This window comes from Diorhabda carinulata, chromosome 2 (genome assembly GCF_026250575.1).
Source record: "Diorhabda carinulata isolate Delta chromosome 2, icDioCari1.1, whole genome shotgun sequence".
Taxonomy (NCBI): domain Eukaryota; kingdom Metazoa; phylum Arthropoda; class Insecta; order Coleoptera; family Chrysomelidae; genus Diorhabda; species Diorhabda carinulata.
Window position 1 is genome coordinate 20,917,501 of NC_079461.1, and position 21,123 is coordinate 20,938,623.

General features: G+C 35.0%; 1 protein-coding gene across 1 annotated transcript; it reads left to right on the forward strand.

Annotated features, from left to right (window-relative positions):
• Positions 1-1,569: 1,569 nt before the first annotated feature.
• On the forward strand, positions 1,570-20,977 carry LOC130903873 (mucin-4-like). Its single transcript, XM_057816232.1, has 20 exons — positions 1,570-1,586; positions 2,770-3,245; positions 3,915-4,456; positions 5,495-5,653; positions 5,736-6,372; positions 7,438-7,634; positions 7,690-8,454; positions 9,339-9,451; positions 9,565-9,911; positions 11,074-11,247; positions 11,771-12,304; positions 13,722-13,880; positions 14,588-14,698; positions 14,759-17,131; positions 17,989-18,137; positions 18,193-19,254; positions 19,375-19,608; positions 19,681-20,004; positions 20,551-20,784; positions 20,888-20,977. The coding sequence occupies exons 1-20, from the start codon at positions 1,570-1,572 to the stop codon at positions 20,975-20,977; spliced, it is 8,697 nt and encodes a 2,898-aa protein (XP_057672215.1).
• The last annotated feature ends 146 nt before the right edge of the window (positions 20,978-21,123 follow it).

Below are 21,123 nucleotides of genomic sequence, written 5' to 3' on the forward strand. Positions count from 1 at the left end.
CTCAAAACCAGGCCTAAAATATTATTATCGTGTCTAATTATCTACTTTTATCTATATTTAAAACGCTTTTATCAGTTTTATATAGCTATTTTGCACTCTTTAGTAATGTTGAATTTTTATTGCCAAATTATTTTTCGCGAAGACCCTGTATATTTATACATTTTTATAATTTACACTCTCCCATACTTTTCATTTATTTATATATTGTCTAATTAATCTGTAGCAATTTAATAAATTAATTATCATTTTGAAAATCAAAACAATGCAAATAAACTTGACTATTAACACATTCATAAAAAATGATAAATGAAATTAAAATTATGTAATAAATATCACATTATTAAAAACTACAGTGCAGCAATTATTACGTAGAATATTTTATTCAAATTTGAAATAACGAAAGGTTGTAGCCAGTTTTATATAGGTATCCCTAAGAAATTCATAAGTTGCTGTTTCTATGAAATTGTAATTCATCAACAAAATTAATTCATAGATATGTTCAATAACCCAACGTGCAGGGCCAGCTGATACACACATGTAGACGTGAAGAAGACGAACTAAATTTATACATTCTTATGAATCTTAATAGTGGATTTAAGAAAATTCTCATTAAATAATCAAAATATTGAACATACTACACTCAATTTCCATGCGAAACATGTCTTTTGTAACTTTAAATACTTTTTAAGTAGCTATAAACGGGAACGTTATTTTTGTCTCAGTATTTTACTCCCAACTAAAAATTTCACGTTCGTTAAACATTTCATAAATTATTATAAAACAGTTTTATTCAGAGATCTGGCTATAAGTTGTTATGATAAAATAATAACAGATGCATGTCATAAGTACTATAGATGACATTCGAGCAATGTTGCCAGATTTTGAAATTAATAAGCACATTAAGGTGATACAAAATTATGATTACGTATTCTTTATATCTGATCTGATAAAAGAAAAAAGAAAAAAGTAGCTGCAATAGAAGAAGAATATATAATGATATAACAAAATAGATAAAATAAGATTAAATAACCAATAAATAACTATGGCAACAGAAATAGAATGGGTGAAAATACTTGGATGGATAAAAAAAAAATAAAAGAGGAACATAATATGATGATAATATGATAACTGGTATCACGAACAGTGTTGCCAAACGTTGAAATTAATAAGCACATTAAGGCAATATGATTTACGTATTCTTATATCTGATTTTGGTACAAAACAAGGTTACCTCCAACATGACACGAAACATAAGAAAAATAAGGAATGATAATAAAAAAATTAATGAAAATATGAGTAAATAACTATGAAAACAAAAATAGAACAGGTGAAAATATTTAGGGGTGATAAAAAAATAACATAATAACATAATATGATAATAATATGACAGCTAGTATTACGAACAGTGTTGCCAAACTTTAAAATTAATAAGCACATTAAGGCAATATGATTTACGTATTCTTTTCTCTGATTTTGGTGCAAATCAAGGTTAGCTCCAATATGAAACGATACATTAGAAGAATAAGGAATAATAATAGAAGAAAATAATGAAAATATGAGTAAATAACTATGGAAAATGTTTTACAGTAAATATTTCGGTTTGGAATGTTCCCTGGACCAGAAAAGTTCACATCTGAAGCCTGCTCCTTTCAAGCCATTCATCCTGGAGCCATCCATATATCAGGTGGCTTCATCATTTAGTGTAGTATAGCGGGCTAGAATCATTAGTTGATCAAAATGATTCAGCATTCATCTGCAGCTTGAAACCAGTTTGTCGTAAGGCCAGTTTGCTTATATAGCTTATAGCTTCGACTTGTATCTTTAGGTGGAAGATCCAGTAGGATCCTAATTGGGGATGTACGCGAGGCACTTAACTTTGTTCGCACAGGGCCACCACACGATAGGCTCCGTAAGAAAGAAAAGGTTCAACCATCGAAGTGGCGAGTATCTTAACGTTCTGCCTCTAGAAAAACCTGCGGACATCTAGATTGTAATATTAGTACAAATTCATAAAATGGACGTCATTGATGACATTTGTCTCTATTTTTGTAATATACAGACGCTAACTGTAATCCACGCGGATATAATTCATCAAGTTTTCACTGATATGGGAATAATATAATATTTTTCAAAAGTCAGACATTGACTTTGACGTTTATACAAATATATATACATTTTTGAAAAAGTTTATGGTGTTTATGATACCGCATTTAAGTATATAACGATGACAATATTTATGGTACTAGATGATAAATTTCGATGCATTTGCATGGATTAAACCTGTAAGTACAAGATGGATTAATATAAATAAATAAATGTATGTGTTTAGATACATAAATTATTTGATAAATCTAAAGGAATTCATTGGAAATTTGTACAAATAGTGCACCCATCGTTTTTTTCTGATATTGTTAAGTTTTACTTTGTTTTCTAGTTATTTATCTATTTTTTTATTCAATATTCTACCCAGATCGATGAACTTAAATAGAAGAAGAATTTCACTACAAAATTCGTTCTTAAATTAGCTTTCAATCCTTATAACCATAATACTAACTATCTTAAATGTTTTGAAAGTGTTTGTTCGTTCAGAAAAAATATCTTGGTATAGAAGTTTTCATCAAGAAAGCTTTCCATATCTGTTCCGGAGCTCAAAATTTAGATTACATCAACCAACTCCGTTGATTCCTATTAAACCATCCTCAAATTTCTTGTTTTTGACGTGTTATTCCTGTTAAGTTTATTCTATGTATGATTCGATTTATATTTCAGTTACATAGTGGTGATACTTATCTTAGGACAACTTCCAATCTTATCAACTTCAGGGGACGCAATCTCGAAACGTGTTAGTTTCAACAACGTGGAAGATTTCAAAGATGTCGTCGAATTCAGCGATTCAAACAAAAACGATGTTAAGACCGAAGATTCAACTGTGGCATCGGAAAAAAAACCGGAAACGTTTGAAAGTCACAACGTATGGCCTTTATCGAGGGTTAAAACTGACGTTAACAACGTTCAGAAGTCACAAATTTCCATAAAAAATAAGAAAAACTATGATAAACTTAGTAATAGTGATCGAAATAATGATATTTATGTAGTGAGGAAACTTGGACCTTCTAAAGGATATTTTTTTGTTGAAAAAAGACATAAACCGAGTAGGAAACAAATAAAACATAAAAGAAACTGGGCTGATTCAAATAATCAGTTGGTTAATGGCGAAAATAGGTTAGAAAATGAAAAGAACAAAGGTATTAAAAATCTTATTATTGTCATAAAAACCCGAACACCCATTAAAAATTTATCTTAATTTGCATACTTGTGATACTACGTTGACGAACGTTTTCTGTTGTCCTGTTCACATGACTTGTATCTTTCGTTATTTTTGTAAAACTCCTTGATCTTCGAATTAACCAATTATCAAGTGATCAATATCCTCCTGAAGGATATTTCCTTCTCCATTCTAATTTTCACACTAGATCGATAATTATCCATGGGGATTCATCGTGGAGCGCGAGTTCTATTCCTGATTTTACGTTTGGCACTACTGGAATCGCGCTTATCGATGATAAACGATTTCTGTTGTCCTGTTCACACGACCTGTGTCTTTCATACTTTTTTTGCAGCTCCGCGATCTTCAAATTAACCAATTATCAGTTGATCAATGTCCTCCTGAAGGATATTTCCTTCTTCCTTCCAATTTTCACACTAGATCGATAATTATCCATGGGGATTCATCGTGGAGCGCGTGTTCTATTCCTGATTTTACGTTTGGCACTACTGATTTCTGTTGTCCTGTTCACACGACCTCTGTTTTCCATGCAGAATCATCGTGGAACACATGAAATTTTCGAATTAGGATAATATTTACTTGTTTTAATTAAATTCACAACTTAATGATCTCTCTGTACGTTTTTTAGAAGCGGAAATATCAAACTGTAAAGAATTATTCTCAATTTTTGACGAAATTCCTCTAATCCAAGATAAGATAAAACAACTTCTCGAGAAGAAAACATCGAAAAGAATGAGCGACACGTGGAAATCGATAAAATTGATAATAATGAACCATCCTGAATACTCTAATAATCACATGCTGGATAAATTGGAGACGAAACGTTGTTTTCAGAATTTCGTGAACAATCAAAGAAGAAAACGACATTCTACTTATATAAATCTCAGGAACCAGAAGAAGAAAATAAACAACAATTTGGCCAAGAGGAATATCGATGATGATCCGAGGTTTAAAAATATCATTAATTTCATTGTTAAAAATAGAATGTTTTCAGATAAATACACGTATGTGCCAATAATGTTTGCGAAAGTGGAAAATTGCACTACAAATTATACAACTGAAAATACAACTAACAACGTAAATTACATTACTACGAATAATGATATTGAGAGCTCCACTAATTTGAATAATTCCACATCTATGAACGTGAACGTTACGAAAACCAATGAAGTGAGTTTCCAATTTAGTTAAATACGAGGTCGGCTTAATACAAAAATTCACTTTTACGAGGATCAATCAAATGTAACTGGCGTCTTTGTCGGGTAATGTCGGACTCTTACCGACTTTGCAATGGTTCGAAAGGATTTTCCTCTTAGTTGTACTAGGACTGCCAATGTTTAGCATTATCCTTGTCAGAGTTGTCCGCTTTTTCTATTGACTTCTAAACGTGTTTTTAAAAGTTGAGATCCGAGTCTAACCGAACGCCTAGGTACTTACTGCTTCAGTAAGCTAACAATTGTGTCTTTTACATTGAATTTTCCTTTTATGTCTTCTGTTTTATCTGGCGTTAGCTCTAAGTTTGGTTGGCGATACCTAGAGTGTCCGGCATTAATTTAGCAGCTCTTACGATGAGTTAGAGGTTTCTGTTGAGTACGACATTAATTTACCTTTAAACTTTTTGCTTATTTCGAGGAAATGTGCAACGGATTCAACCAAGGACGTGAGTTCGAGTTTCCCCATTCTTTCGAACTTGTTTTGAAGAAGAAATGTAAAGTTTTTGATTGGTGGACGATATATCATCGATACAACTCGTTACTTCGATCTATTGGATCAGATTAAGCTTAAGAATCGACGTTAAAGTCGAGATTGTCCAATCCGCAAGGCGATGCTCCTCTATGAACGAGGCTGAACCCTACAAAGTAACTGAGCATGTAAAAAATTCGTCTAGATTTATCGTCATGTGATTTTCACATGTTTGGGCCTCTCAAAGAAGCATTTCAGACTTCCTTTCTTTCTAATTCATTCAAATACTCTTCGTACAGCTTTGAGGAATCCTCGGGATCGTTGGGATCCCTTCAATTTTTACCAGGTCTCCAAAACATCCTCAAACCATCACCGTGTTCTACGATTGAGATTACAGATGGATCTAACATGCGTTCTTTCTTGAACATGGGCTCAAACACTCAAAAACCTCAAAACTTTGATTCATCATAATATCAAACTCGATTCATGGAAGGTTTGAGAAAGTGAATCATTTTACTTTTATAGTTAAACTCTTCAACAACATCTTCTCACAAGGATATACCAGTAGAACTGAAGGAAAAATATACAATGCGCTTAAAATTGGAAGTACCAGAAGAAGATACCCAATTACAATACTACGACGATGATTCTATGGATTCCCAGGTGGATAACTCAACTTTTAAAGTAATTAAACAACTATTTTATCATAATTAATTGAACTTTATTGCTTAATGAGTGTTTATTATTATCGAAATAAACGTTTTAGACTGGAAATCCGACGTCGTCTCTTCAACTTACAAATAAATCAGGCAATACTAGATCAAAGAAGAACATAACTAAACTAAATAACGTCACTAATACAGATTCCAATGAAAAAGTTACAAATTGCGATACGAATAACACAGAAGAAGAACCTATTACTCTAGCTTTGACTTATGCTACCTCAAACAGTAAAGAAAACTGTGAAAATACAACTTTGAATAACATCAGTACTACTTACAACGTTAGTACTACTAATAATGAAAATGGTACAGAACCAATAGTAACTCAAGCTTCAGCTACTAACATCGTACCTTCGTATGTTGCAACCAGTACTTTTTCTGAAATAATTGATAAAGTTACTGTCCAATTTGGTAAAGCGAAAGGAAATAATGAAATTAATAACATAAATATCCATTATAGTACTGTAAATGTTACATTCTCTCTCGGTAGTTCGAATGTAACTTGTGAAAATACCACCAGGAACATACCGGAAGGTGTCAGTACTGAAAATATTTCAATCGATACCAGTACTATAAACGTCAGCGCAATTACCAGCAGTATTGTATACGAATCGGATAGTACCAGTTCTAATGTGAAAGGAATTAATAGTAATATTGGAGCCAATACTTTAGAAAAACCAAGTAAGTTGACCGATACAGTTTTTTTTGGTTCTTTCTGCAAGTTGGAGAGGCTTTGTTGTGTGTAGTTCCTTTGGTCGTTCTAGCGCTAAAATTGGGGAGTTCTTTGTGAGTCTCTAGCTTTAAAGCATTAGATCAAACTTTAAAATTATGTGCGTTCTTTATAATTTTGTTATAAATCCATCTTTTGAATAGCTTCTTCGATGATCAAATGAGTTCGTTTCCCATTCTTCAACGATCGCCGTTTCGAGGTCCGAAATTTCATTCCGTAAATGCTCGACAGGATTAATGTAACCTGTAGTATTTGATGAAGTTTTCGTCAATGAAACTGACATTCGAAACGACGGGATCTCCTAAAAATGTATCGATTCGCCGTTCATCTCCCAGTTTCAACTATTGCTTCAATGCAACGTTCACCAGGTCTTCTATACATTCGAAATCATCAATCTCTACCATGCAGACATATTCTGCTTTCGCCTTTAAAGAGAACAGATCTCCATTGTTCGTTAGTCAAATAACTTGTTATCTGGCAAAAGGTTAGTTGCCTTAACCTTGAATGAAGCTATGCATCTTTGTTTTTTCCTTTCCTTTACCTCATAACGCTCCGTAATCTGCTAGTAAGTAATTTTTACAGCAGCTTGGATGACTCCAAGGTGATCCAGATCGTCGATAATTTCAGATAAAAGCATAATTAACGAAATTGGTTTAATTGGATCGCACTAATTAGAAACGCAGTAACGATTTGGTGGAAAAGATCAAGTAATTGAAGAAGGCTTTTATTCTCGAAGTGAAGAGAAGAACGCGTGGTCTACGATAAATAAAAATTAATGAATAGCTTGTCTAACATGTTTAGGAAATAATAAATTCAATGATCTGATGCGGGATTTTGATAAAACCTAATAAAAAGGGGGTCTTAGTGATGGAAGCCATAAGTTTGCTACTCGTTAATGTTCGGATCTAATATAACTTTCTTAAGAAACTTACCTCGTGTATTCTATTGCTTGTTTTGTTTTATTTTTTTATCGTAAGTTATCAGTTTCATTAGATTGAATTATAATTAATTTGCAGTCCCTCAAACTACTGAAAATGCGGTCACCACAAACGCGATTAAACATAAAATTATTCCTGGCATCTTAATATATCCTTTAAGTAAATTTGACAACGTTATTGATAAAAATAAACGTAATGCGGTCGATATAGAATCAGATGTTGAAGAAGATGATACGGTCACAATAGAAGATATAAATAACGAAAATAATGTTAAAGTAAGTAATACCAGCATTCGATTATCATTTTCACAATATTATAATTATTTCCTAGTACGTGAATTTCAATCCATTTATTAAAGAAAAAAAATCAGTTTCGTCGAATTGTTCCGAAGAAACCGAAAGGATGCTGGATGAGTTACAAAAATTACAATTACCCATCGAAGAAAATATAACAATATCGAACGAAGATAATGTCACTTATTCCGGACCGCAGATTTACCATTTCAACGAAACAGATTCAAGAACAGATACCACGGAAACCGTATCGGATTTAATAACTAACACGACATCTACGCCATCATCAATAACAACGTTACCGAAAGAACCAGGTGACAACTGCAGTACTACTCAACCAGTACCAATTGTTTCAGCTTCAAACCCATCATCTGAAGAAGCAATTGATTATGCTAGTACCACTGAGAATATTATAGAAACTAAAATAACTAATATACAATCGTTACCGGGTTTGAATCCATCATCTGAAGAAGTGGTTGGTGTTTCAGAAGATTCCGTTAAGAGCGCCATTAACACTAACGAAAAAATTAATGTACAATATTCCAAAAATGATAATACAACGCTTAATGGACTGAATTTCACCAGTACTACTTTATTACAAAACCAAATCAATGTCAGTATTCAAACTGAAACAAGTTTACCTCCAACGTCAATCAATTACACGACTGCACCAAGTTGTGAATCGATTAGAGAAGGTTACCAAAATATAACAAGTAGTACAGCTGGTACTACTAATCCTACAGTCATATTAAGCACTGGAAATGTACTAGCAAGTACTACGATAGCAACAGTTCTAAACCAGGTAAGTACTTCCAAATTTATCTTCTTCTAGTTTGACATAATTTGACATGTAGTTAGTTTGAAGGGACACCTGGACAGATCATTCCACCACACTCTGGTAATCCCGAAGGATCTCATCGTAATTAGCGTCATGTCTCTTTTTTCTCCTAGTTTTATGGGAGATTTCGGAAATCTTCTTGTTTTGTATACAACCTTGTCTTCGAAGCTGTTGGTTTTGCAGCACTTCGATGGAAATAGCTTTAATACGAGTTGTCTTTCTCTAAAGCTACATAACTCGGTGTTATCCTACGGATTGTCCTCTTGCTCAAGTCCTAGAAAATTTTTTTAACGAGGTTTCGTAGTTTTTATTTCTTTCTGTTTGCTTGCGTTTGTATCAATTATTGAAGCGATGATTTGACTGTTCAAAAACTGTGTGGGAGCTCGCGATGTCGTGGTGGAGAATGAGTCGTCTTCTTTGATTGGTTTCCTCGATTTTTTTCGAACAATTGGTAGTATAGCATTCAGAATTGACAGTTCTATGTTGCTCAAATGGAAAAAACAGACGACCATTTGCTTAGAAATACCCAACGCGAATAAATCTTTTTTGGGCAGCCAAATCTTCTTCAATATTGAATGTATGTTGATGGAACTAATGCATAGCATCGATGTTTTCTGGTACAACAGCCGATTATGGACGACCTCCACGAAATTCATCCTGGAAATTGGAAAAACAGCTCGAAATGGTGCTCCATCACCAAAAGTCGAAGCGAGTTGATCGGTACATTGCTGTTGATTTAATCCACGTCGAAAACCCATGGAAAATCATATAATATACAGCTTGTCTACTGCACAAATAAAAAATTAGTAGCGATTTTTTTTTAATTGAGTTTTTCTTTTGATTTTTAGTCAATAAGTGCTGTTTTACCTCACAAAAACCGCAAATCTGTCAATTTGAAAATAGAATCATTAGAACAAGACCTTCAATTAGTTAACGAAATTCAAAGTATATTAGATGGAGTGTACAGAAACTATCCAAGAAAAAAGAGAGCAACAAACAATTTCCCGGATGTTGTGGATAATATTTCAATGGATAATTCAAATGGATTCACTTCCATTGTGAATAATACGTTAGATTTGATGAACGAAACGGGAAAAAGTTCGAAATTCGAGAACAATCGGATAAGAAGAAAAAGAAGAATTGGAGAAAATACGAGAAAGAAGAAAAAGAAGAAGCGGAAGCGTTTGTTAAGAAACGATACGGAGAGGCGTTTTTTAGGCCAAAGCATGCAAAATTATATGTAGAATTTCACCCGGAAAATATATATTACGACGTATCGGAAAATTCGAATTATTTGTTAGAAAAAAGGGAAGACACTACGAAATTTGATTTTTCTTGGCCAGCTTGGCACCATACGAAAAGAAGAAATAAAAATTGGCGGAAAATGTTTACGAAAAGTTTAAAACGAACTACTGAAACAGGTAAATTACATCAGAGAAAGTTTCACAAAAAACGTATACCACAATATTCATCGTTTAATTAAAACATTTATACGAAAATAATTATATAACCTCACTATTTTAAAATTTTCCCAAACTCCATATACTTTTTTAGAAGTTTGGCAACGTTGTGCTATATTATTTTTTTAGTTACAACAAACGAATTTCAAAAAAGTTTCATCTCAAGTTTTTTACGCGTATTTTCCCATTTTTCAAATAACTAATGTAAATATTTTTCTCTCTACAGGGTGATTGATTAGCGAGATAAAGCTCAGTGCCAACTTTGTTTCCTTTGAGATAACAATTTAAAAATTTGAGGGATTATAACCATTATTGGTATTCATATTTTGAAATTATTTACAATCTTACAGGGTGTTCCATATCAAAGTTACATTTTTTTTAAATAAAAAACTGACTTTATCATTGCTGTCTGGTACTGTAGAGTTTAGAGGTTAGCTTTTGAATGTTTCGTGCCTGTAATCTACACATTTTTTCTTTATATTAGCAATTCAACTTCTACAGTACTAAACACCAATTTAAAAATGTCAACACACAATTAATTATTACATGATTAGATATATGTAATTAATCATTGTTTTACACAGAAAAATCGAAATATCTCGAAAACTAATAATTTTAGACATAGGAAATTTGATAAAAAAGAAATACGTTGGTAGTACTAGTAGTAGTTACATGAGATACAGGTTGATTTATTCGAAAAAACCAAGAAATTAATATATAAAAATTTTGATTCACTCTGTATAAGATACAATGAATATTATTGAAATAAATAATTTTTCAGAATTTTCACTACTATTGAAAACTTTAGGCAGTAACAGATCTTCATTCTTGGATTTCTCTAACGTTATACAGGGTATTAAATTTGTTTTGACTTTTATGGAAAATTGGTTATAACTTTTTAAATACCTCGTAGAACGCATCACAATACTATATTATTATAATGGGGAAGTCAAGCTGATTCCAAATATGTAATGAAATATAGGGTGTTTCATTTAAAATAATGTAAAAAAATAAAATGAAATAAAACACAACGTTGCTAAACTTGAATCACCGTGTATATTCTTTTATGTCTGGTAATTATGAGGACCATAATTATTAAACAGTCAAAAATACATCATTGTAGATTCTACTAAACATATCCAAACTCAAACTGATGAAACTAACGAAGAAACTACTGAGACAAGCTCTACCGAAAATACTGGAATGAGTATTCAATCAGCTCCTACAGAATACACAGCTCAAACTTACGTAGATCATCCTGTATATACTTCAGAATCTACTTTTTCAACATCGATCGGTAAGTTGAGTATAGGAAAAATTTCGTTCAATTATAGTGTTGGAACTTATGAGATAAGATTTGGTTTGACTTTTGAACGAAATTTGAATTTGAATATTTGTCGATTGTAACGGTTTTTACTTTTTTATAAGCTAGTTCTTCAGAATAATTACTGTATCTTTGTTTCTGGAGTATAATTATGTATTCAAATGTCTTTTACAGTGACGAATCGATGGAAAAAATCAATTTAATTATGTTTGAAGATATCCAAACTTTCATTTTAATCTTTGATGCGATCTATGTTTGAATCAGCTGTAACTAATTCCTGTATCTTCCAAATTTTTTTTAACCATTTCTCGTTCATAAATTAATGTTCGTGTATTAGCGTCAGCCACAAAATCTATTTACATACATCACCGGTCAAAAGTTTTGGCCCATTTTGTACGTTCTTCCTTTCCAATTCTTTCAAATACTCTTTACACAGATGCACAAAGTTTTTTATCGGTAGTAACTATTTTAATAGTTTTTCTTTACAAAATTTCAGAAGAAAATGAAATGATATCAACAAGTTCTTCTGCGTATTTTGTTCCTTTATCAACTGTCAACGAGGAACGATATAAAAACGAAGAAGTTATTATAACAGGAGTCATTAATATTGACGAAATTACTATTAATACCGAAGCTACGATTAACGAAGACAATTCTCCAACAAGAAAAGACGAATTAACTTTTGTTACTAAAATGTTAACTAATGAAACACCAATTAGACACCAACAAACAACTGTAGAAGAAGAATACAGTATTGATGATGCAATAACTATTAATAATGATTTAGTTAATACTGATGAAACTATTCAAAATGATACGGATTTAATTGAGGATGCCATGACGATTGACCGGGCGATACTTGGTACAGTAACAATCAGCGATTTATTAGAAGATGTCGAAGATAATAATAGAAGAGAAAAATTGTTTTCCAAAGCTGACGAATTATTGAAAGAAGTTTCGAAAGATGCCAGTATACGAACTACCGAAACAACCATAGGATTTCCAAAAAAAGCAACCAAACATGTCACAGGTGGGTTATTTATTACAAAGGGTCGGTGTTACTAGGCTTCCATTTAAAGCCGTTTGTCGATGTCTTTGACTTTTGCTGTTACAATAATTAAAAACATTGAAATGCATAAAACTATTCAATGTTGCCGTTTGACGTCTCTGTTTACTGATCGGTCTGCCGTTGGTGACTTTCGACATTCGAATTCTATTTTTTCTTGTCAGCCAATAGAAAAGAACCGTTTGTCACGTGATTTTGACGTATGACGTTAGAGCATAACGTTGGGTTTGTTTGTTTATAACGGTCTTTTGGTTTGGTTACTCTTCGTTATTTTCCATAAATACCAGCAAAATATTTTCGAAATTCCGTTCTACGATGCTCTAATGGAACGGTGGGAAAATGTCCAGGGGAAAATGTCCAGTTATTCCGACAATACAAGCGACCAAATACTTCGTGCGCGAATAACTTTTGCTGGATTTGCGATTGACAAATCTTTTTAACAGACAAATTTCCATGCAATATTCAATTTTTTCGACTGGAATTAATGCCCAAATATGTATCCATCTCACGGTATGTCACGTGCAATATCAGTTTACTCACAGCTGGCTGTCACAGAAATTGTCAAATGTCAAACTTTATGATGACAACGTCATATTTGACGTATTCATATTAATGTTGCCAAATCTGAAAACTTAAACACCAACCCTCGTATAAAAAGATCAGTGATTAGCAGTGGCGGATCTATAATTTGGCTGAAAGGGAAAAAATTTGTGAAAGGACCTCTGCTATTTATATTTACATAAAATTCACATTCTCATAAAAAATTTTTAGACTTTTGTTTTGGGGGTTAGGTTTGGGTTGATCTTCAGCTCGAAAGCCAACCACGTAGATCCGCTATTTATGGTTAGATAAACGATAATCAGGTACCAGATGTCGCCCTAGAGTGCGTAAAGTCTTATTGTGTATCTGGTGGAATAATGAAGATTTAATCTACTTCGAAATTGTTCCAAATGATCGAGCCATCAATTCTGAGGTATATAGTGGACATCTGATATCATGTATGAGGTTTTGTTGAATAAATATCTAGGTTTAATTGACCAAAAGCGAGTTTTGATACAAGATAATACTAAGCCACATTCTGCGAAAGTTATGTGGGATAAATCCGTAGAACTTGGTGGCATTCCATTTAGGCATAATCAAAATAGAAAAATTGACAACGGAACCATCATAACTCTATTAAATAGTAAACTTACTGGAACAAAACGATCCAGACAGCAGAGTTTTCCCCCAACAAAGTATACAGTAGGCTCCTAAACATGGGAGTAGCCCCATAGATCTGAGTCTACCGAGACTATTGGGAAATAGTAAAGTTTAATAGACCAGAAACTACATTTAAGTGTCTGTAAAATTTGTATCCTCGTTTATACGAATTTCATTACAGAAGAATCTACGAAAATTGTCGAAGATGTTAATTACGAAGACGTAGTTCCAGAAATAAGTTATAGCGATAAAAAAACTACATCGAAACAATCACAAATCACAGAATACGAACACGAAAAAAGAACTAAAACAAAAAAACACGATAGATATAAAGGACAAGGTTAGTGTTTTAAACGCTCCAAAGTTGTGTTTTATTACTAAAAATAGTTTTTATGCAGATTCTTCCGGGACTTGATGCAAAAAATTCGGGAGTAACGACATAAAACATGAGATTTAATCACTAGGGATGCCTCGTTTCATATTCCGTAACTTTTACAGGGACAATCTGTACAATCTAAAAATTTTTAGATTGTTGTACATACCAAGAGAAGCGATAAAGAGTCATTCCGAAGAAAATAATTGTAACCAACGCTCTGGAGCCGGTCCTGCCTAGATGTAATGGAATTCTAAAATTCAGCTTAAGCGCGGCGACTTTGAGGTACGCTAGAAATACCCGGAATTCGTTTGGTGTTTGTTTTATATAAATTTCTATTTGAGCAGGCAGTTTATTTACATCGTTTCTTTTCAATAACTTTTAGGAAGGATTATTTGTTTATTTATATAAAAAGTCGTAATGAACGGAACGAAATAGTAATTTAAATTAATTTATTTCATTCATTAATTTTCGATTGTATAATTTAGATAATATAAGTTCTGATTTCGAAACTTCAAAAGCCTATAATTCAGAAACGGGGGGTCGTTTGAGACACGTTTTTTTATGTCGCAGCATCGTTTCCACCTAGTCACTCCCGAATTTTTCGCATCAAGTCCCGGAACACCCTGTATATCGAGTAAGTTCTTTAATAACAATAATAAAGATATTTCTAGAAAACACCACCACGTTAAAACGAATAGAAATGGAAGAAGGTGCAAAAAATGTAGAAGGAAATCAAGGAATCGGTTCGACAATTGGCGAAATGGACGAAACAACAAAAAATCGTAAGTTCTATGAGTACTTTCAGACTCTAATCTTATTTGAATGAGGTAATTCACTTTCAGAATGGAAAAATTATACTATAATAGGAAAGGTGACGAATTCGGAAGGAAACTTTCCAGAAACTATGCAAAAAGAAACGAAAACTTCTATTACTGAATCTCGGGAGGAATTAATAACTCGAGAACCTGTTAGGACTGAAGAAACCACAAAAAAAACAAAAAAAAGTAATAGCGATACAGAGGAATTCACAACAGAATCCCTAGTACTTGAAGAAGACGAAGAATTACTTCCTAGTTTCACCGAGGAACATAAAAAAATATCTGTCAGCACTGCTGTAGTTTCAGAAGAAGTAATGTCAACGGAAAAGTTAATTTCTACTACAGCTGTTGCTAGTACCAATACTGCAACACAAAAAGGCATTAGCAAAGTCGAAAGATTCTCAAAACAGTCAGCGGAACCTGAAGAAGATGAAGAATTGATGCCTAGCTTCACGAAAGAACACAAAGAAATAATTATCAGTACTGCTGCAGCTCCAGAAACGAAGACGTCAAAGGAAGAAAAAATTTCTACGATATCTCTTACCAGTACTAATAAAATCAGCACAGGAGGAGCTCCAGAAAAAGGAATGTTGACCAAAGGATCAATTTCTACTACAGCTGTTGCTGGTACTAATATTAAAACACAAAAAGGCATAATCAAAATAGAAAAATTCACAACAGAAACATCAGAACCTGAAGAAGATGAAAGACTACTTCCTAGATTTACCAAGAAACATAAAAAAGTAGGTACCAGCGTAGGAGGAGCTCCAGAAAAAGAAATGTTGACAAAAGGATCAATTTCTACTACATCTGTTGCTGGTACTAATGTTAATACACAAAAAGGCATCATCAAAATAGAAAAATTCACAACAGAAACATCAGAACCTGAAGAAGATGAAAGACTACTTCCTAGATTTACCAAAAAACATAAAAAAGTAGGTACCAGCGTAGGAGGAGCTCCAGAAAAAGAAATGTTGACAAAAGGATCAATTTCTACTACATCTGTTGCTGGTACTAATGTTAATACACAAAAAGGCATCATCAAAATAGAAAAATTCACAACAGAAACATCAGAACCTGAAGAAGATGAAAGATTACTTCCTGGATTTACCAAGAAACATAAAAAAGTAGGGACCAGCGTAGGAGGAGCTCCAGAAGAAGAAATGTTGACGAAAGGGTCAATTTCTACTACAGCTGTTGCTGGTACTAATGATAATACACAAAAAGGCATCATCAAAATAGAAAAATTCACAACAGAAACATCAGAACCTGAAGAAGATGAAAGATTACTTCCTGGATTTACCAAGAAGCATAAAAAAGTAGGGACCAGCGTAGGAGGAGCTCCAGAAGAAGAAATGTTGACGAAAGGGTCAATTTCTACTACAGCTGTTGCTGGTACTAATATTAAAACACAAAAAGGCATAATCAAAATAGAAAAATTCACAACAGAAACATCAGAACCTGAAGAAGATGAAAGACTACTTCCTGGATTTACCAAGAAACATAAAAAAGTAGTTACCAGCGTAGGAGGAGCACCAGAAGAAGAAATGTTGACAAAAGAATCAATTTCTACTACATCTGTTGCTGGTACTAATGTTAATACACAAAAAGGCATCATCAAAATAGAAAAATTCACAACAGAAACATCAGAATCTGAAGAAGATGAAAGACTACTTCCTGGATTTACCAAGAAACATAAAAAAGTAGGGACCAGCGTAGGAGGAGCTCCAGAAGAAGAAATGTTGACGAAAGGGTCAATTTCTACTACAGCTGTTGCTGGTACTAATATTAAAACACAAAAAGGCATAATCAAAATAGAAAAATTCACAACAGAAACATCAGAACCTGAAGAAGATGAAAGACTACTTCCTGGATTTACCAAGAAACATAAAAAAGTAGGGACCAGCGTAGGCGCAGCTCCAGAAAAAGGAATCATGACGAAAGGATCAATTTCTACTACAGCTGTTGCTAATACTAATATTATATCACAAGAAACACCTGGAGAAAATAAAAAACTTAACACACTTAACTACAGCAAATTTTTGGAGAGTGTTAACTTGTCCACAAAAATAACAAAAGAAGCTGAAGAATTAATGTCAGTAACATCACCAATGGAAGAAATGTCTTCAACAGAAGCAGAAGTTACTTTGGGAGGAATCAATGAAGAAGTCGCAACGTTATCAGTATTGGAAACTGTTTCCATTGCATGGCCTAAACAAATTTCAAGTACTTTAGAGCATGACGAAGACTGGGAAGAAGAAAGTACAATATCTATTGGAGATCTACCGACATCGAAAAGTGAGATGCAAACGGATACAACTCAACAAGTGATAACAACAGAAGAAGACATGTTTGACGGAAGCAAAAGTTTGGGAACCACTTATCATAGTAAAGTAGGTGTGTATCAAATATCATCAGATCTTTTTACTTCGCTTTGAACTTCTTTCTTGTCTTCTCTATGCTATAATTCTAACTTTGTTTTTCTCTTCTTAGAAGAAATAAGACGACATATTAGAGTAGAATTAACACAAGATAAAATAGGATACGAAGAAATCGAAGAACCTCCAATTGTGTTACCGATATTAACAGAAGTTGTTGCTACTACTCTAGAACCCTACACAAATCCAAAAAACACTCGATACGAATCTAAAACAGAACAAATATTCAAATTTTCTCTAAAAGAACAAACCGAAGAGGTTTCGACAATGAGTGATGTTCGTATAGAACAAACTCATGTCATAGATTTATCTTGCGCTCCATGCGAAATGGATTTCCAAAAGGATGATTCAAATACATCCCCTAGAACAATAACTGTTATTGAAGATCGGGAAAGGAACCATCTCTCGTCAGCCAATGTGTCACAAACTATTGTATGTGACATTTGCGACGAAGAAAATTTTACGCATACTGAAAGTCATCAAGTAAGTCTGAAAGTAGTTGAAAAAAAAAACTTTTGATGAGAATGTCGTCGATTACACTCATCCAGTTAATACTAGATATGAAGTTCTAGCTACAGGAGGATAAACAAGTGATAAAAGAACGAAAAACATGACGAAAATTTTTACGAATGATACTTATAATCATGAAATACTCGATTGAAATATGCTTGGATTTTCCGAAAGAATGGGAGTTTTAGAAGCTCCAAGGATATTGGAACCAAAGTGACCATCTTCTCTATCTTCCTTTCTCTTCTATTTTCACTGTTAACGGAAACTGCAGGAATGAACGAACATACAATTCGCTATTTTCCTTAGTTTCGGCAGAAATTGACAACGAGGTTACAACGAATGAAGAAGAATTGGAAAAAACTATCGAAATAATAGAAGGAACTGTAGCTGTAAGTTTCGAACCGAAAGAAACTACCTCGAACGAGATAAGAACAGGAGGTACAGTGTTAACTGAGGTAATATTGATTCTCATTAGAGGAATTTACAAAATATGAAATAACAGATTTATAGGTGGAACATGGAGAAGAAGAAAATGGAAGAACGGGAATGATGACTAATGAAATAACTGAGACAATTTCTGAGACAACAGAAATGGGAGAAGAAACAGAAATAGCAACACCTACTACTCGGAAACATGATATTGAATCACCAGAGACCTCTGAGGTATCTGAGACGTTCCCTGAGATGACAGAAATGGGAGAAGAAACGGAGATAGTAGCAGCTCCTACTAGAGAACATAAGATCGGAACTCCAGAAGCTACAGAGGTGTCTGAGACGTTCTCTGAGACGACAGAAATAGTAGAAGAAACAGAAATAGCAACAGCTGCTACTCGGAAACATGAGATTGAATCACCAGAGACCTCTGAGGTATCTGGGACGTTCCCTGAGACGACAGAAATGGAAGCAGAAACGGGAATAGTAGAAGCCCCAACTACAGAACATAAGATCGAAAGTCCAGAAGCAATAGAAGTGTCTGAAACAATCTCTGAGACGACAGAAATGGAAGAAGAAACGGAGATAATAGCAGCCTCTACTAGAGAACACAAGATCGAAACTCCAGAAGACACAAAAGTGTCTGAGACAAACTCTGAGACGACAGAATCGGAAGAAGAAACGAAGATAATAGCAGCCTCTACTAGAGAACACAAGATCGAAACTCCAGAAGACACAGAAGTGTCTGAGACAAACTCTGAGACGACAGAATCGGAAGAAGAAACGAAAATAATAGCAGCCTCTACTAGAGAACACAAGATCGAAACTCCAGAAGACACAGAAGTGTCTGAGACAATCTCTGAGACGACAGAAATGGAAGGAGAAACGAAGATAATAGCAGCTGCTACTAGAGCACATAAGATCGAAACTCCAGAAGCCACAGAGGTGTCTGAGACGTTCTCTGAGACGACAGAATTCGAAGCAGAAACGAGGATAGTAGCAGCTGCTACTCGAAAACAAAAGATCGAAACTCCAGAAGCCACGGAGTTGTCTGAGACGGTCTCTGCGACGACAGAATCCGAAGAAGAAACGGAGATAGTGGCAGCCTCTACTAGAGAACATAAGATCGAAACTCCGGAAGCCACAGAGGTGTCTGAGACGACAGAATCCGAAGCAGAAACGGAGTTAGTAGCAGCCTCTACCAGAGAACATAAGATCGAAACTCCAGAAGCCACAGAGGTGTCTGAGACGTTCTCTGAGACGACAGAATCCGAAGAAGAAACGGAGATAGTGGCAGCCTCTACTAGAGAACATAAAATCGGATCTCCAGAAACCACAGAGGTGTCTGAGTCGTTATCAGAGACGACAGAATCCGAAGAAGAAACGGAGATAGTAGCAGTTCCTACTAGAGAACATAAGATCGAAACTTCAGAAGCCACAGAGGTGTCTGAAATGTTCTCTGAGACGATTGAATCCGAAGTAGAAACGGAGATAGTAGAAGCTGCTACTCGAAAACATAAGATCGAAACTCCGGGAGCCACAGAGGTGTCTGAGACGTTCTCTGAGACGACTGAATCCGAACCAGAAACGGTGATAGTGGCAGCATCTACTCGAAAACAAAAGATCGAAACTCCGGAAGCCACAGAGTTGTCTGAGACGACAGAATCCGAAGCAGAAACGGAGTTAGTGGCAGCCTCTACTAGAGAACATAAGATCGAAAGTCCAGAAGCCACAGAGGTGTCTGAGACGTTCTCTGAGACGACAGAATTCGAAGCAGAAACGGAGATAGTAGCAGCTGCTACTCGAAAACATAAGATCGAAACTCCGGAGGCCACAGAGGTGTCTGAAACGTTCTCTGAGATGACAGAATCCGAAGAAGAAACGGAGATAGTAGCAGCTGCTACTCGAAAACATAAGATCGAAACTCCGGAAGCCACAGAGGTGTCTGAGACGACAGAATCCGAGGCAGAAACGGAGTTAATGGCAGCCTCTACTAAAGAACATAAAATCGAAACTCCAGAAGCCACAGAGGTGTCTAAGACGTTCTCTGAGACGACAGAATTCGAAGCAGAAACGGAGATAGTACCAGCTGCTACTCGAAAACATAAGATCGAAACTCCGGGAGCCACAGAGGTGTCTGAGACGTTCTCTGAGACGACTGAATCCGAACCAGAAACGGGGATAGTGGCAGCATCTACTCGAAAACATAAGATCGAAACTCCGGAAGCCACAGAGGTGTCTGAGACGACAGAATCCGAAGCAGAAACGGAGTTAGTGGCAGCCTCTACTAGAGAACATAAGATCGAAACTCCGGAAGCCACAGAGGTGTCTGAGACGACAGAATCCGAAGCAGAAACGGAGTTAGTAGCAGCCTCTACTAGAGAACATAAGATCGAAACTCCAGAAGCCACAGAGGTGTCTGAGACGTTCTCTGAGACGACAGAATCCGAAGAAGAAACGGAGATAGTGGCAGCCTCTACTAGAGAACATGAAATCGGATCTCCAGAAACCACAGAGGTGCCTGAGTCGTTATCAGAGACGACAGAATCCGAAGAAGAAACGGAGATAGTAGCAGTTCCTACTAGAGAACATAAGATCGAAACTTCAGAAGCCACAGAGGTGTCTGAAATGTTCTCTGAGACGATTGAATCCGAAGTAGAAACGGAGATAGTAGAAGCTGCTACTCGAAAACATAAGATCGAAACTCCGGGAGCCACAGAGGTGTCTGAGACGTTCTCTGAGACGACTGAATCCGAACCAGAAACGGTGATAGTGGCAGCATCTACTCGAAAACAAAAGATCGAAACTCCGGAAGCCACAGAGTTGTCTGAGACGACAGAATCCGAAGCAGAAACGGAGTTAGTGGCAGCCTCTACTAGAGAACATAAGATCGAAACTCCAGAAGCCACAGAGGTGTCTGAGACGTTCTCTGAGACGACAGAATTCGAAGCAGAAACGGAGATAGTAGCAGCTGCTACTCGAAAACATAAGATCGAAACTCCGGAGGCC